Raw genomic sequence first — 17,131 nt, forward strand, 5'->3', positions numbered from 1 at the left:
ATATATGTTTTGGAAACATTCTTTATGTTTTGGAACTGACGATAGGATTTGAAACTAACCTTAACTGCAATGCAGAAAGGAAACGTTTAAAATATGCTCGCCTTGTCTCAGATCTAAGACCAAGGTTCAAATCTGTCATATTTGTAAATCTCTCCATCAGCTCTCTTGGCATCTTCGGCGACTCATGCAGCTCATTCCTTGAAATGTGTGACTCTCTTTCCATCGATGATCAACACAAACGATATCTCATTTCTAAGCTTTCTACGATATCCATTCGTACCACCTATTACATTTTTTGCTGTAGGAACAAAACATGGACTAACCCAGAGCTACTCCCCTTTTAACGTTTTTTGTTTCTTTTCTCTTTACTACGATTGTAATAGTCTTATTTTGTAAAAACAGGCTAGCCAGTTATAAATTACCTTGTAATAGTGAGATTTGTAATTGTAGTTTTAACTGGAATTCAAAATGAAAAGTTTCCATTATTATTATTATTATTATTATTGTTATTAGTTTTTTCTTGTAAAACCAGGCTAGCCAATTGCAAATTACCTTGTAATAGTGAGATTTGTAATTGTAGTTTAAGTTGCATTGAAAATGAAATGTTTCCATTATTATTATTATTATTATGTGCGACTCTCTCTCCATCGGTCAACAACAAAAACGGTATCTCATCTCTAAACTTTCCAACATTGCCATCCGTACTACGTACTACATATTTTGTTGCAAAAATAAACCACGGATAAATCCAGAATTACATCCTTTTTTATTTTGGTTGTTTAATTTTTTATCAGTTTTCCCTTTTACCTTACGATTGTTATAGTATTTTCTCGTAAAACCAGGCTTGCCAATTACAAATCACCTTGTAATGGTGAGATTTGTGTTTATAGTTTAAGTTGAATTGAAAATTAAATGTTTCCATTATTATTGTTATTATTATTATTATTATTATGTAATTTGTAATATAATAGTATTGACACCTTTCCTTCCATAATGGCAATTTCTTTCGTCTCTGCTTCTTTATGCGAAAGACAGTACACAAGCTTTATTCCATAAAATGGGGGAGTTTTATTGATACTATAGACATTTAATTAAATGAATAGGAGACTAGCAAAACGTAAAATCGATTTGAGAGCCCTGAAAAATTATACCCAGTGTTTTGTAAAGATATTTAGAAGTCGGTGACTTTCAACGACATTGTATGTCGTGTTGTATGAGACAAATTTTTTCCTGCAGAATATTTTCTACAGAAATGCAAAAATTTTGGGGCTCAAGAGCGCGTGTCGTTGCGTTAAATGACAAGACAACAATTGTTAGAGTCAATTGTTCTTAATCTCTTCTACATAGCTCCTAAAACAATTTGATAAAAGAAATGTTTATCACCAAGGTTTTCTATTATCTCATAAAATTTCTCAAAAATGTCTTCAATAATTCTTGGTAATTGAAACATGTCGTTCAGTTACGAAATTGGTATCAAATTATCATATTTAATGGCTAAAAACAAACAGGCTTTGTGAGAATGTCACTTAACTGTCATCAAATATCCGCATTACAATAGATGGAAGGACTTTAACTGCTGCTGCTAAAAGTACGTCACATGTCGATAAAAACGATGGGTAAGAATGGCGCGTAGGCGTCTAAATATGTGGGGCCTTAACTCGATTAGAAATGAAACAATATCAATAATCAGTTTACCACATCATGTTCCAGTCTAGAAGTTACAGCCTAAGCGGAAAAGAGGATCGCCGTGAACGACCTTTGGAGAAACTTACGTACAGAAATGATATCACTGACGATGCCTTGTCTCCGCTGAACCCTTTCAGTCGACACAGCAGACCAGGAACTTTGCCCGCTCGATACAGACGTCCAACTGAACGATCAGTGTCAGCCCCAAGTGCATTACGATATCCACCGTCGCCTCAACTTGATGTAAGATTATTTTTAAAACTTTAAAACCGTAGTGAATATAACAGGTAGATACCTAAAGGGAGAGCAGTTTAAGACAAAATTTCCAAAACATAGGGTTTTCGCAGTTATTATATCCGTTCTGATAAAGATCAATCTGCTTGGATTCGAGAGTCATCTAAGTTTTACGTTTCGAAAGTCGAACTACCTTCCAATTTGTTTGTTGACATTGTTATTTCTGTTAGCGAGTAGGCCACACGAATCAAGGTCACTATTTGTTTACTTCCTCTTTATCGAAGAGCTTCCAAATGTTTCGGCATTGTTCCAAATGGACCGTTAATCATTTGCCAGCAACAATTTAATTTTAATTCTGCTGGTCTATAATCGTAGAACAATCCCTCTAAAAATGTTCTTATATTTTTAATCATACAATATATTACTTTTCATACTATATTACAATATATTTATTTGGAGAAGTAGGACACAGAATTACAAATCCTGTCAGGTCATGTATTTGAAAGTTAGCAAAGAGGGAAGTCGTCATGTTTACCCCTCCACATAATTTTTTTGTCGTTTTGATACTTTAATTCCATAATAACATTAATTATACTGTATTGCCCCTAACACTCTCCCTTTAAGAATTAATTTTTACGTGTAAATAATAGGGCACTGGTTATTTTGCGATCTTTTGACGACGACTTTCCGGAAAAAATATTTGTTCACAATCACAGTTCGGTCATTTTTCCTAGCAATAATTTCCACCTTTCAATTTGGAATTACGGGTGACTTGATGAATTAATAATTTTTCTCTTATTGTTCAAAATGCTGGCTTAATTTTAATTTCAATACTCCGGACTTTCTAATAATTACTCTAGTCAAAAGACTGGCAGAGGGAGTTCACATAATGTTGGCTGAAGTATCTCCCGCTGGAACTGATTTCTATAGAGGGCTTTGTCTGTAGGAACAATATATATCATACGTAATGCCCTGGTTGATTTGTAGCCAATGGAACCATAACTATCAAAGACGTGAAATTTACTGTGAAGAAGGCTTGTCCCGCTGTTTTTTCACCTTGATCAATAACACGAAAGTGGAACGGGATTAGACTGTCGGCAGCGATCTTGTTTCAGTTTTTTTCGACATTCGGGAAGTGCTTTTTGCAATTTATTTACAAGGAAGCAGATTTGCAAAGGACACGAACAGAATCTTCTGTTGTGTCAATAAGGCCATCAAAACCTTCGCTTATGGATGCAACTTTCTTTGCAAGGCAGTTTCAAATATAGTCCTGTTCAATATTTCAACGGCATGGAGCGTATTCGCATGAAAATTCCGCAAATCTGGTTGGTTCCAAACAAGCCTAAACGAGACCGGTCGCTTAGTGATCATGATTTAAATGTGTTATGTGACGAAGACGAAGATGATGTTATTGTAAGGACTATTTATGCCTGAATTTTGATGAATACAACCTTATTATTTACAACAGTATCACCACCTACTTGAATGATCAATTCTTAACAGACAAAACACCTATGTGTATATTGACCTCTGCTGTCAGATTATTATAGGCCTGATAGAAACCAGGTCGATATCATAACAAAGTGAACACGAATTCCCACTATTCCTGTCTACCTCTAAATTTTCATAGTTATGTTATCATTTATCGTGAGTGATCTGCAATCAGATCAATCACTTAATCAATCACCAATAATCAGCTAATCGTAAAAATATCAGATGCTAGGTGATTAGTCATGCTAATTTTTAACATGCATTTTTTAAATTATTTTTCTAAACGTGATACTGTTAATGTCAAATTTGCTGAATTTTAGAGAATAGTAGTTTTTGGAGTTCAATGGATTAGAAACAGGAAAATTATTGCATCATAAATCTTAACTTTGTAGTCAATATGTACTTTTTAAGTCATCTATGGTTTGTTTTGACACACCTAAAGCTGGACCATTTTCAATTTTTTTTAGTTTGTGTATGCACTTTGTTATGATGCTATTTCTGGGGGTCTTTGCATCTACTTAGGCTACAGTCAAGAACAAATCATAAAAAATCAACCCAGAGTTTTCTGGCGATTTGGTCCTTAAAAGGCAGCCTGGTCGAAAGTAGAGGCATTATAATTAAATGCCCCTGAGCCCCCTAGTAGAGCTTCTCTTTGATACAGCTGCACCTGCACGCAAGTCTTTGTGCCCCTTTATTGCAGTTCCCCCCTTTTGGCCTCTAGATATGCTCCTACTATTCCTCAGGTGAGAAGGATGATAAAGTTTGATAAGCAAGCACAAGTGTAATGGTAATCATAAACATGGGCCTGATGTCTGAAGTCCTACTTTGATTTATTACTCTGACAATAAACTTTGAGCATCTTTTTTTGTTTTATGACTTGACAACCTCTTTTTAATTTTTCTACAGTCAAAACTATGGTCAAAAGATGAGGCTGAAGACGGAGCAATATTTTCGGCGACACTAAAGAAAGTACGCTATCGCTCAAGTGTTGGATCAAGTGCAGACAATGATGTCTCTTGTCTTCTGTGGGAAACATTGAAAATAAGAGTTTTGAAAGCTGGAACTTTGTCCAAGATTATTGAGCACTTGACTCCATCAAATGAAAGTGTTTCAGAAGACGACCCAGGCTTCTTCGTTTGCTTTCTTTGCACATACAAGACATTTGCCTCAACCCAAGAAGTTGTTGATTTGTTAGTTCATAGGTAACTAAACTATAAACATGTTTATATTTTGCAGCAAATGTATTTTTTATCACAGGTGTAAACATGTACTGAAACATTTTATCCAGCAGGTTCAAGCAGTGACATTAAAATTTGATAGATGTCAAAATGGCATCTAGATCCTTATCTTACAATGGAGTAGATATATTGTCATCATTCAAAGGCTATAAGACTAGATTGGTTTCCTCATGTTTTTCATTTTTACCATTAAAAGCTTCAGGCTGATGATTTTCTTGATGTAGTTTATGTGACTTAAATGTGTGGTTTTTAATTTTCTAGGTATAGGACAATCAAAGAACAGTTTAATAATGGCGAAATTAGTGAAAAACATGCAAATCATGTTTTCAGGTAATGTTTGTTATTAGCTTAACAATTTTTCCTCTATTTCCACATTTTAATTATTTTCCTTTGAGTTTGCCTACTCACTGATGACATTCTTTGAAATTCTTAGATGTAATAGCTAAATTTTGTTCAATGTTTTGCAGAAATAAGACACAGTATAGTCTTTCAAATGTACCTTTTACTTCCAGTGCAGTTCTCAGAGTTCTCTCAGTCTGGCTTGATCATTATCCAGCTGACTTTGATGAGCCACCAAGTTACCAATCTCTTGAAACGATTATTAACTTCCTGCAAAATGATGTAAACACCAGTGGAATGGTAGATAAAGTAAAAGAAATGAAGGATAAATTATGTGTTAGTCCATTTGATTACGAAGGTATGTTTTGATTCTTATCACAATTGACAATTTGTTTAGAATATCAGATTTGTTGGTGTTATTTTTAGTTTTATCTTCAGAAATTTAGCTGACTGTAAGTCAAAACACAGATATTTAAAAAAGGGTACTCTTTTCTGCACCAAAAATAGCCCATATTATATGTTTTCTTTGAAAAACATTCCTGTATCTACTGCTTTTGAGTGCTTATAAGGACTTATGAGAACAGAGGGTGATATTTGTATTGAATAAACCTTTGGTCCTGCAAAACTTGAAAATAGTATGGAAACATACTAAAGAATTTTTGTCTGGCACTTCTCTGAGAATGAATGTTGACTATCAAGTAAAAAGCAAGTGAAAGTTTAACCCATATTTGGAATGAATGTCAAGTAGAAGAAAGTCATGTAACCAGTAAGCTGTTGCTAAACTCACACTTATTTGAAGAGTAAAGAAAAGAAAATGAAGCCCTTCTTTTTTTTCTAAAGTAAGGATATTTTGCTTTAATGTTCAAAACATCTTAAGTTTGGGTTCCATTTCTCCTACGTAAGCAAAACATACCTTTCAGGTTAACATAGAAGAATTACACTGTAAAAGCCCTGTCTTGTTTTGCCAGTCAGTGCCAATGATTGCAATTTTATCTAAAAAACTTGAAATGCATTACATGGAATGAATTAAAAGGCAAAGTTTTGAAAATTCCCTTGGTAACACCCTAACAAGTTAATGATCTAGGATATTGACCTCTGCATGACAACATTAGATGCTGCCTTTGCTGGCCAAATCCATGCAGGACTGCAGATGTAATGTAGAATTGAGGATTTCAAAACTTTTGTGTGCTCAGACTATGGGCTTATAAATGATTCACTGGGGGATTAACAGTTTTTTCTGACTTATTGGAGGAAATGGCATTTTTTAAAATTGATTGAAAGAGTTTTAATACTTTTATTAGGTATTGTCCCTGGCAATAATTTATATTCCTGTCTTTGTTTCTGAGTTTTAAAAATACAATCACCCATTATAGACTTGTTTATATAAGGCAAAATATAAGGTTGCATGAGACTTAATCATAAAGGATTCTCTATCACTTTTAGATCCATTTGGATTTAAATTTTGTAACTGCGATACACCAGTTGGATGCAAATGTGGTGTAGTTGGTAGCCCTTCATTCAGAGGTGAACTGAATAATTTACATGAAGATACAAACATAACATCATTCTCTACATCTTTGGTTGCTGAGCAGCTTACACTTATCGACGCAGTAAGTTGCATTTAAGAACTTATTATGGTTTTTGCTTGTATGTGACATTGTAATAAAAGCATGTGAGATTTTTCAGTACAGAAGCTACTCTCCATGGGAAAATAATGTCTTAAGATTTTATGAGCTGGTTTTGGTCGTATGGCTAGAGTGAAATCGAAAAATCAAATATTTAGTATAATTGTTGGATCAGTTGGAGAATACATGTCACATGAAAGGCAAACCTCTGATCCCTATGTTTATTAATCTGATTAACAAAGTCGTTTCTGGCTGTTCCATCTTTTTTATATTAACGCTTCCTTCTGTTGTTTTGTTCATGGCCCTGAGACATACTCAAGCCTCATTTTATCCAAAAACAAGAACATGGGGCATCGACAAAAAATATATATATCTGGTTCTTATAAAAAAGAGTGTAATTAATATATGTGTTACTCAACCATTGTTTATTGTTCCAGGTTTTTTTGTTTATTTGAGCTCACTGGCTCCATGTTTTATTTCTAGGAGTTGTTTCGAAGAGTCATACCACGGCATTGCTTAGCATGCTATTGGTCGAAGAGAGACCAGTTGCAGGGAACGAAAGCCCCAATTACTATTAAGGCCACAGTAGACAACTTTAATGCTGTTGTTATGGCAGTAACCACGTCAATACTAGATGCAGTTGGTGTCAAAACAAAGTTAAAAGATGCACATGCAAGAGTTAAAGTTATTTCTACTTGGATCGAAATAGCACGGGTATTTTTTAGACGTTTCTATTTTTCTTTATCTTTTTGCAAGAAGCTGAGAACTGTTGCCGATGTAAATGACAATCTTTGGTTTATGTCTTGCTTTAGTCAGTGGTAATCCTTCAATCCTTCAAACTTCTTACCATCTTAATTGCCAAGGAGAAACAAGCCACTCGACGTCACCCCCTCCCTCTAGTACTACATGCCCCACCTAAGCTAGCATTCTTTCTCTGTTCTGACCACAGATGGACACATGTTTCTATGTACATTCGGCTTTCACTTAAAATCCCCAGGTTTTCCTTATTCGTTTATTTTGTTTATTCAATTATAGCGCGAAAAGCGAAAAATAGCACGTAATACTAAAGCATTTTAGTCCAGCATCGTTGGATTATGATCAAGGGTAAGCAAAGATTTACATCCATCGGAGATTTAAGTCAAGTAAGCGGAAGAACAGTGTGTTTTTCTCTCATTTTATCAGGAGTGTAGGACAAAAGGCTCTGATATTTTGTGTTGTGTTCCGTTTTTCGTGCTATTTTGAGATTTTGCTGTACGGAAGGCTTGTTTGCTTTTTATATTTACACGCATTTGCTTTTTGCAATTGATGTTTCTTAGGCTCACCTTTCAAATGCTAACGGTACAAATAAACTATTTCACAGGTTTGAAAACTAGTGTGTTTAACCACCTGTTTTATTGATTTATCTTTCAAAAGTCATTCAGTGTGAGCTATTTCGGGCCTGTCTGACCAATGTTACTATCAGGGCTGTTAATCTCAATGATAGGTTTAAATTTTTCTGTACAAAAAATGGAATAAGTTTATTGATAAACTAGTCGTAAAAATTTCCTCCATTACAATGTTTTTGTTGAGCACGTGTATAATTGTGAATTTAAACGATCGTTTGACTCTGAATTAATCACTGGATGCTTGTTATTGTGGTTTCTTTTCTTACAAATCAGAAGAACTAGGCGCCAGATGGATGCTAAGTAGCAAATGTTATTAGTAATTGGTTCTTTTACAGTCAAAATACTAATTTAATACCCCTTGCGTTGATAAAGATATTAAATTGAAAAAGAGGCAAGCTGTTTATCAGCTTTTCCCATATTTTTATACTACATGACTTTACTTGCCAGTGCCCCAGAAGAAGGGAGTTAAATTTAACTTTTCTGGAAAATCTCAAAATCCATTACACTGTTAATGCCTCCCATTTTATTGGATATGCAGGGTAAGAAATATGTACATGTAAATCTACGAAAGCTGCTCGAAATGCTTTCCTGTAAGTTAATATTTCCATAAACGCGTCAAAGCAGTTGCCTTAGCTTGTGTACTCTGTCATACCCTTGTTTTTAGCAGCTGCAGATGCAATAGTTTGGGTAATGGCAGCCAACACTCATGAGGCACTGGGGAGTATTTTGTAAAAGGAATAAATAAGAGTGGAAGTTATATACAATTTAGATACATGCTCTAATTCAACATCTTGCCATTTTAATTAATTAAGTAAATAATTCAGCGGAATTATCAATGCTATGAATTAAATAATTGTTCTTTTCTCAGGAATGTCGGAACTTGAAAAATTTCTCAGCATTAAAAGCAATTCTTTCTGGATTGCAAAGCACACCCATTCATCGGTTGAAGAAAACGTGGCCTCTCCTGCCCAAGTAAGACCTTTTTGCTATTTATTTTTCCAAGGTTCGATCCTCAGAGATTGGAAAGTTTCGGTTTGGAAAGTTTCAATCCTAAGAGGTTATGATCTTAGTGTCTAATTATGATAATATGTTAGTTTTCACAGTATTGGCAAGTATTCCATGCCAATTGACCCCTTAGCTAAATAATTTCGATTTGCATTATAAAATAATTTCGATTTTAATCATGAAATTATTTTGATTTGAGTTATGAAATATAAAACATTATTCAACCTGCTGTTGAAATTAATAAAATACTAGATCAGTTTTGAAAATAATTGTTTTAATTTGCACTGTTTCAATGATAGCAAAATTTAAACTCGGATTGCATTGAGTTGTTCTTTTCTTGTCTTTTTGAAAGAAATGTCTTGTTATAATCTTTTACGGGGCTCAATGTGGCAAATAATAGTGTTATTAAATAATTTCCAACATATCTTGCCTAAAATGCAATCGTTCTTTACCCCTCTCAGTGCGGCCCCTATGACAGCCTACAATTGATCGCTTAATAAACTTTGTTTCCTTTAGGGAAAATCAGTCTTTGTATGAAGAGCTTTCGGAGATATTTTCTGATGATTTGAATTCAAAAGCAAGCAGGGACCTTCTTATGCAGGTTTGTTTGGAACTTAGTGCATAGCATGGCAAAGTTTCCTGACTGAGCAAACACTTATGGTTTTTATGTGCTACTTTGTTTTGTCACTCAATAGAGACAAAAATATTGCTTTTATCCAGGATACCTTTTGGCACTGGAGAATAAATTTATGTAAAAATGGTACATAAGAGTAGGGTCATATAAAAGTTGAGTGCACGGTTAATTTGTATCTCTTTAGGAAGGAACTGCAAAATATGCAACTATCGATGGAAGGTCTGGTCGAAAATCCTTGAAGAAACGAGCATCTTGGATTCGTGAGGTGTGTTATTTTCTCACAATATTTTAAATGCAAGTAAAATTAAGCCTGGTACGCGGTTTTCTTGTATTATAAGTATGAGCACAGGTAGCTATGATAATAAATATATTGTTTTGTCCTAATATATTTTATAACCAATAGATATATTTTATATCTTACGATAATACATCATAGTTTGAAACTAATGAGAGATACTTAAAGACAGACAGCTATTGCAAGAAAGATATTGAACAATAGATACTTTCTACCTTGAGGAAAATTACCTCACATAAAACTGCTTTTCCTTACACTCAAGTGAAAAACCACCGTGTTTTATCTTTGAATGCAAAGTTAGTTTTTTTTTTTGCAATTTTAACTCTTGTCATCCTTTCAGGGAGTTGTTCAAGGAACCGTGCCATACCTTGGAACATTTCTAACAGATCTGACCATGATCGATTCTGCTAACCCAAATAAATTAGAGGTAAATTTATTACGTGTAGTTAAAAGTGCTTCATGTTGCGATAGGACACACAGGATTGTTTTCTAGTCACAGTCGGGTTTGTTGGAAGAAACTATGCAATTTTAAACCCTCAGTATCATTAAAAGATCTCTATTTTATATATTAGGCTGATTAAACTTGGCTTATTAGTACCAAATGCAACTGATGATTTCATTTATTGCAATATATGAACGGTTTTTAATAAAGTGAGCCTGATTTTTGTCAGCACCATGTTTGCTCTGCTCTAAATGATGTTTCAGAAAAAAGATGGTTCGGTTGCAAGTTATTGGCCCTCTATGACTGTCTCTTGGCACAAAAGCGAATATAGCACATTTGAACTTAGATATCATTATGACCAAATTATTTGGCATTCTGTGTGTTGACAAATCGTTCTAGTACTTCTTAAAAAACTTTGTTGTACCCTTTGCAGAATGGATACATAAATTTCAACAAACGGAGAAAGGTATGCTTGGATTCAATTTCCTGAGCATTTTTTTTATCAAATTCAATCTCAGCTTCTCAATTTTTTCTTTCAAATACGAGTACGGGATTCATTTATATCGATTAAATATTCAGAATGGGGTATATTTTGATATGAAATTCTGAGCGAAAGCCTCTTTCAAAGCTGAAATTGATATTCGTTCTGTAAGGGATTGGCGATACACGTCTCACACATAAACATACACCAAAAACGACAATTAGCTATGGGAAGACCTCAGGTACACCAATTATATTTTACAAAGTGCAAAAATCCTTTTCCTAGACAATGTTTGTTTAATCCTTTAAAATAGGACAAACAATAAGTTGTTTCTTGTGTTTCAATCAGGAATTCGAGGTGATTGCACAAATAAAACTTCTACAAGAGGCGGCAAAAAATTACCAGCTTAATAAAGATCCGGATTTTCTAACTTGGTTTCGATCGATAAAACCGTACTCAGAGAAGGAAAGGTAACGCAGGCTTCCTTGTTATTAATTAAACGTATTAATTAATTCTAATATCGTAAGTAAACAGAATACTTTTAAGAAAATAATCTATGAAGATTACTGGTTTTTTCAATTGTGCGTGATACCTTATAGGCAGAGCTATGCACGTTAATGTGTATAGAGAAGGACGGTTCAAAGTTGTGGCTCCGATTTTCGCTGTTGATGAGCTGTTGTCCCTCGCACTTAAAGCAGAAAACAACCAAATTGATTTTTTAGATATTTCATATCCTTCCTGTATTAAAACAGACTTTTAAAAGAAAAATGTTGAAATATGGCAAACTAAACCTTCAATAATTATATTTATATTTAATCATTAAACTAATTTGTTTGCTATCAAATATTAACTATAATAGAAATTAATCAACTATATATGACTTCGTCTAAAATATGTATATTTCTTACAAATGGAATCACTCCCGCTTGACTCTCCTGCATTCTCATTCTAGCTATAAAAAGTCATGCGAACTTGAACCTAACGACAGAGCAACCACCCCACAAGCACAAAGGAAAATTTCGAATTTGCAGTAAGAATATATACAGTTTTCCTTCCTTTTTACGTATGATTCTGTCTTTTTAGGCCTTTCTTAACGAATCGATGGCCTTAAAGCCACAAACGCTGCAAAATTTTATTTTCCATACAGTTCATTTTCTAAAATACAGTTTGTATTTTAGGAAACATGCGAGCGTTCCGGACCTATTTAGCAAAGTTTTCGATGATGAAGATGGCAAAGTTTTGCAGAAATTTTCGACCCTGTTAGGCAGAAAAATTTCGAAAACTGTACGTGGGTGCTATATAATTTCATATCTATATTCTTTCAAGTTTTATAGATGTTGTCATATTTCAAATCGTTTTACTATCACCAATAATTTTACACTTTTAGGGGGATCGTCAACTTTTTTTATCCGAATTGATATATTATTTCCATAATATGATATTTAGCCGGCAGTTGTTAATATTTTATAGGTTTATTTTTACTTAAGGATTTAAGGTTTGCAGACTAATATAATCGTAAGTGTGATCGTAGCAATTCTTTATGAAAACGTCAGTACATCTTTCTTTCCAGCTCTCACCAAACGGTACACCAGAACACTCCCCCACTAATTTGGGGAAACTTTCTCCGGAAGACAAAAGGGTTTTTCAAGATGAAGAAAAAGAAGTAGCGCGGATTATGATTGAAGGTTGTCACGAACATGTTTATAAAAGCGTCTGGGTATGTCCTTTTTCAAGTTTGTCCCAGACCTTAAGAACTAAAGTCACAGGTCTGTTAATAAGTGCATTCAATTCTCAAAGCATTAATTGTTGATACCTAGATTCCCGTCATACATTTCTCAGGGTTTTTGTGCTTGAAAGAAAGTTCTTTTCATGATAAATTTAGAGGGCTGTTTGCACACATACCTTGAGGGAAATTTATTTTATGGCTATATGCGGGTTTTTGAAGTTTGCAGCTTCAAATCCAATATCACAAAGATAACTTAAAAGCTACTGACAAAAAAGTTGTGATAGTCATTGTTGATGAGCCATGAAAAGCATATTTCAATATTGTATTATAGGTCACGAGAGGAGATTGTCAGTTATTTGAGAAGTAAAATTTTGCAAAGCTAAAGTAGAACTGTTTGCATCATTTAAAAAAAGAAAACAATGAAAACCTTTTCGAAAAATAATATCAGAGAAAGGAATTTAGGGCCTAGGCTAAGCTATCTTTCCAGAATGCAAAATCCTCTGTAGACGCACATGCGATACTATTTTACTCGTTTGCTCTTTGAAAGGAGAGGGATTTATCTTCTAGCATATCTTTATCTCTCTTTGTACTGAGAGGAAAGTCTGTTGTTCCGTCAGAACGTGTTATTGATAAATATTGCAGATTTTCAAGACCCATGTCGTTAAGACTTTTGCAGTAATAATTTGAGTCTACTGAAATAGCCTGTTGATCGTTTGTAATCCAGGAGTCCGGAATTTTTGTTACCTGGTATGGCAGAAGGGCATATTCCTTAATTTCATATTTCATATAATTATCTTTGCACAGGTATCTTCGAATGATAGAACGCATGATATCATCAAAAAGGGTCTGGAAAAGTACAACATCAAATGCGATGCTCAAGATTATCATCTTTACCAAGTTATCCCGGGTTCAAGTAAGTTACAACTTGATTGTAACCTTGCTATGATGGAACAAGATAATTTTTAAGGTTTTTGAGCTACCTTGTGTGAGCTACAAGGCTTTGTCAAAACGCACTTGAAATAATTATGCTTTGAATACTGGGTAAGAAAATTTACAAACCGGTTTTGTGGAGTCCAACTCGACCTTGTGTTTTAAAATTGGACACATAATCAAATCACTTTAGTCAGTTGTAGTTTTATCATTAGTATTTTCTAACATTTTATTAAAAATTACTGCTAGTCGGTCTACCATTGAATGCCCAATGCCGTATAGGCAGAGCTGTACGCAGTGTCGGTGTATAGAACCTTTCTGTTCTACACAACAAAAGCGTTTTCTGTAGTGTATATATATTTTATGCTTCTGTGATTAAAATTTTATTTGGACTTTACTTGGGAAAAGGCGATGAAAAATCCAAACACTGAAAATTCTCATAATTCTTACCGTTTAGAACTGTTTAAATGCGATTCTTTTTCATTTTATTTTCAGAAGATCTGCATTTACCGCACAACACGAACATTTTCTATGCAGTGAACAAGAGCGTTGAGCTGAAATTTCGTCTAAAGAAGAAGAGAAAAGAATCATTACACAGGAGGTAGCATAAAAGGTCTCAGTGATATTCAGAGCTATGCTCTGTTGACTTTGAAATAGTGAATTTAAAAGGGTATTTTTGTTAGTTTGTAATTTAAAGGGGGTTTACTTAGCTATCTGATTTTAATTCTGCATCGGTACTTTTACTTAAAAAAGTGCACAACTGACAAAAGTCCTCGTCAAGGACAACTGATAGTCTTCGATATTCTGAAGTACTTATAAGTGCCTTTTACACTATTTTAGTACCTAGAAATATCAGCCATAAAGTCTTACAGCATTTTTGCATTAATAAAATGCCACTATTAGTCTAGATATTACTACCCAAACATTAAGGTTATTCGCAGGTCGAATCGTGTAACCGGACTCGATTACTGTGCTAAGGGTTCATTTACAATTTGGCTACTTCAAACTGGGGTTTTTTTATTTCAAAGCACCTGCGCAGGATGCCAAAATAATACCTTGACCATATCCAGTGTAGATTTAAAGGGTTTTAACGACTTTAAAGAATGTTTTTCTGAAGCTGCCATTATGTAAATTTGATACATAGATAGCCTCCCATACAGGGTGACGCGAGTAGACATTATCAGAGAGAGACATTATCAAGAGGGTTTTAGCAATAGTCTTTTCGTTACCGTCTTGAGTCATTTGAGTCATATGCTGGCAATCTTTCGATAGATTTCTAGTTTAACGTTTAACGGCAATATTCATTTTGTGAGGATATTTAAACTGTGAACAAACTGATATAGGAATAAGGTTTTTGTGGGTCTCTTTTTATGTATTTTGATACTAACTACATAAAATCCATTAACGGCAATATTCATTTTGTGAGGATATTTAAACTGTGAACAAACTGATATAGGAATAAGGTTTTTGTGGGTCTCTTTTAATGTATTTTGATACTAACTACATACAATCCAAACAAGCATTGCTTGGTTCCATGTACAATTTATTTACTGGCTGAGTATAAGCTCAGCCGCTCTCTAAGCTCAGCCGCTCTCTAAGCTCAGCCGCTCTCTAAACTGAATTACTAGGGAAGCGGCGAGATTGGCTTCTTTTGCAGCGTTAAATTTAAATCGATCTTACAAGATCCATAATAAGCAAAAGAGAAAAATCAAAATAGATTCAGCCAAACTGTGTACATAACATAAATATTTCGAAATTTTAATTTAATTGATAAGAACTTACATCATCATTTAGAACAAAATGAATTTTTTTCTGTGAAAAGTTTTGTAAATTTCTGATGATCGCTTACTCGAATTGTTTCTTATATTTTAAGATTAATGTATTAAAGTCTATTTTCTTAGATTTTAGAGGATGTTTTTCAAAGAGAAGAATTTTGTCATTCTTTTTTCTAAATTTCTTTTATCATCTCGATCCCGAAGGACTTTGGAAAGATGCTGAGTGAAGAAAATATGGTTTCTGGCAAAAGTTTTGAGCCTTTAAATTTACAAGGGGCGAGCATGAGATAATGGTCAGAAGATTAAATAACTGCCTTTTTTGAAATGAATAGTAATAATATTACCTAATCTGTTCATGCAAGGTTTAATTCATGCCAAAATTGCATTTAGAGAGGGTGGCAAAATGGGGGGGGGGGCAGAATCATGAATTCAAAGAAAAATAATTCTTTGAGTTCAACATTTCAAGTTTAACAATTAACCTGTCTTGTTTCAATAAATGTTTTGAAGAGTAAACGAAAACGACAACGTTTAACGAAATATTCTTTACCATCCTGTTTATAATCACATTGCAATAAACAATCATTACACAGCTTCAAACTCTCTTCAAGTTGTAGTTATTGAAACTTTTTTGGAATTGAAAGTTGGTAATGCCCTTCTTTCAATGTTTCATAGTATATTAGATGTTGATAGAAATAATAAATCAAATATTGGAAACATTTATTCAAAAAATCAGCATGGTGTTTAGTTTACCCTAATTATCCAAGTGCATTCTCTTTCATGCATATTCTCTATCCTCGTTCTTAGATTGTTGGAGCTCAATCATAATAAAATATATATTCTAGGCAAAGGATAAAGACATATAACTTCTATTGACTAGAAAATTCAACTCACTTATCGCGTTCTTCCACCCTTTTGAAAACATTTAGAAAGAAGTAAAACACTTAGAACTTTGATGAAAGGGTTGAAATTTGGCTGGCTTTTCATATAATTTCAGAACAGGACCATCTCAATTGCCTCTGAACAGCAAAGCTGCTTGACTATGTTCGTCCACGTTTCTGATTTTGAACATAGTAACTTTCGATTGCTTATCAACCAGTTGATGATGCTGGTCTCTGAAGGAGAGATAGACCTAACCAGCTTGCTCTTCGCTGGAAAGCGGGCATAATTTACCTCGTTGGCTGGCCAAAATTCAAATTTCTTTCTTTCTGGCTTTAAGAAATAATTGCTTTGCATAACCTTCACTTTTAGCGTTAACTTCAACTGTTAAAAATTTGAATCTCACCTTTAATGTAAGGCAGACAAAAAGAATTGCGATTCATATGTCACTCTGGCAACAAAGAATCTTGCCGCCCGATGCTCAAGTTAAAATGTCCAAAATCCATGCAATATACTACAGATGTCTTCGCACTTGAAGCCACTTACCATTTGATCTCAGTATATATTTTAAGTCAACATCAAACACTAGAAACAGTAAGCAGACGCCCATAACTCTACTTGTGGTGCTGGGATGTTGACGTCAGCATTGTTTGGCGGGAGAGTCGTGAAAACGAGGTTTGCTCTATTCAGTTAAAATACTTCGTGTTTCGTCCCAGTACTATGCTGTAATGAAGTGACACTAATAAATAAGTAGCAGTAGTTATTACATAAATCGTTATCAAAATCCCACAAGCAAAGGGAGGACTGCTGTAAAACTGAACTTACATATCTAAAATTGATCCAAGAAAGTTCATGTTATCTTTTTTGTGGTACCTGGTTAGGTTGTCTTGTTTGCTTTCCTCAAACAAGCAAAATATTATCATTTTTTTGTAAAATTCAGGAAGTAAACAGATGCTGGAGCTTGCTAGA

The 17,131-nt window shown here is 34.1% G+C and overlaps 1 protein-coding gene across 2 annotated transcripts; it reads left to right on the plus strand.

Annotated features, from left to right (window-relative positions):
• Positions 1-1,546: 1,546 nt before the first annotated feature.
• LOC135694193 (ral guanine nucleotide dissociation stimulator-like 1) lies at positions 1,547-15,614 on the plus strand. 2 transcript variants are annotated; one of them, XM_065212890.2, is made up of 17 exons: positions 1,547-1,929; positions 4,318-4,613; positions 4,911-4,979; positions 5,162-5,346; positions 6,432-6,598; positions 7,097-7,327; positions 8,867-8,970; positions 9,520-9,604; positions 9,822-9,902; positions 10,273-10,359; positions 10,808-10,840; positions 11,204-11,325; positions 11,808-11,885; positions 12,034-12,139; positions 12,426-12,572; positions 13,386-13,494; positions 14,007-15,612. In XM_065212890.2, the coding sequence occupies exons 1-17, from the start codon at positions 1,702-1,704 to the stop codon at positions 14,114-14,116; spliced, it is 2,238 nt and encodes a 745-aa protein (XP_065068962.2). In that variant the 5' UTR covers positions 1,547-1,701; the 3' UTR covers positions 14,117-15,612. The 2 variants fall into 2 exon arrangements, with proteins under 2 accessions (XP_065068962.2, XP_065068963.2); XM_065212891.2 differs by lacking the exon at positions 1,547-1,929 and adding an exon at positions 2,391-3,333 and having other exon boundaries at positions 14,007-15,614.
• The last annotated feature ends 1,517 nt before the right edge of the window (positions 15,615-17,131 follow it).

Source organism: Rhopilema esculentum, chromosome 11 (genome assembly GCF_057945365.1).
Source record: "Rhopilema esculentum isolate cy_ngs chromosome 11, ASM5794536v1, whole genome shotgun sequence".
NCBI classification, from domain to species: Eukaryota; Metazoa; Cnidaria; class Scyphozoa; order Rhizostomeae; family Rhizostomatidae; genus Rhopilema; species Rhopilema esculentum.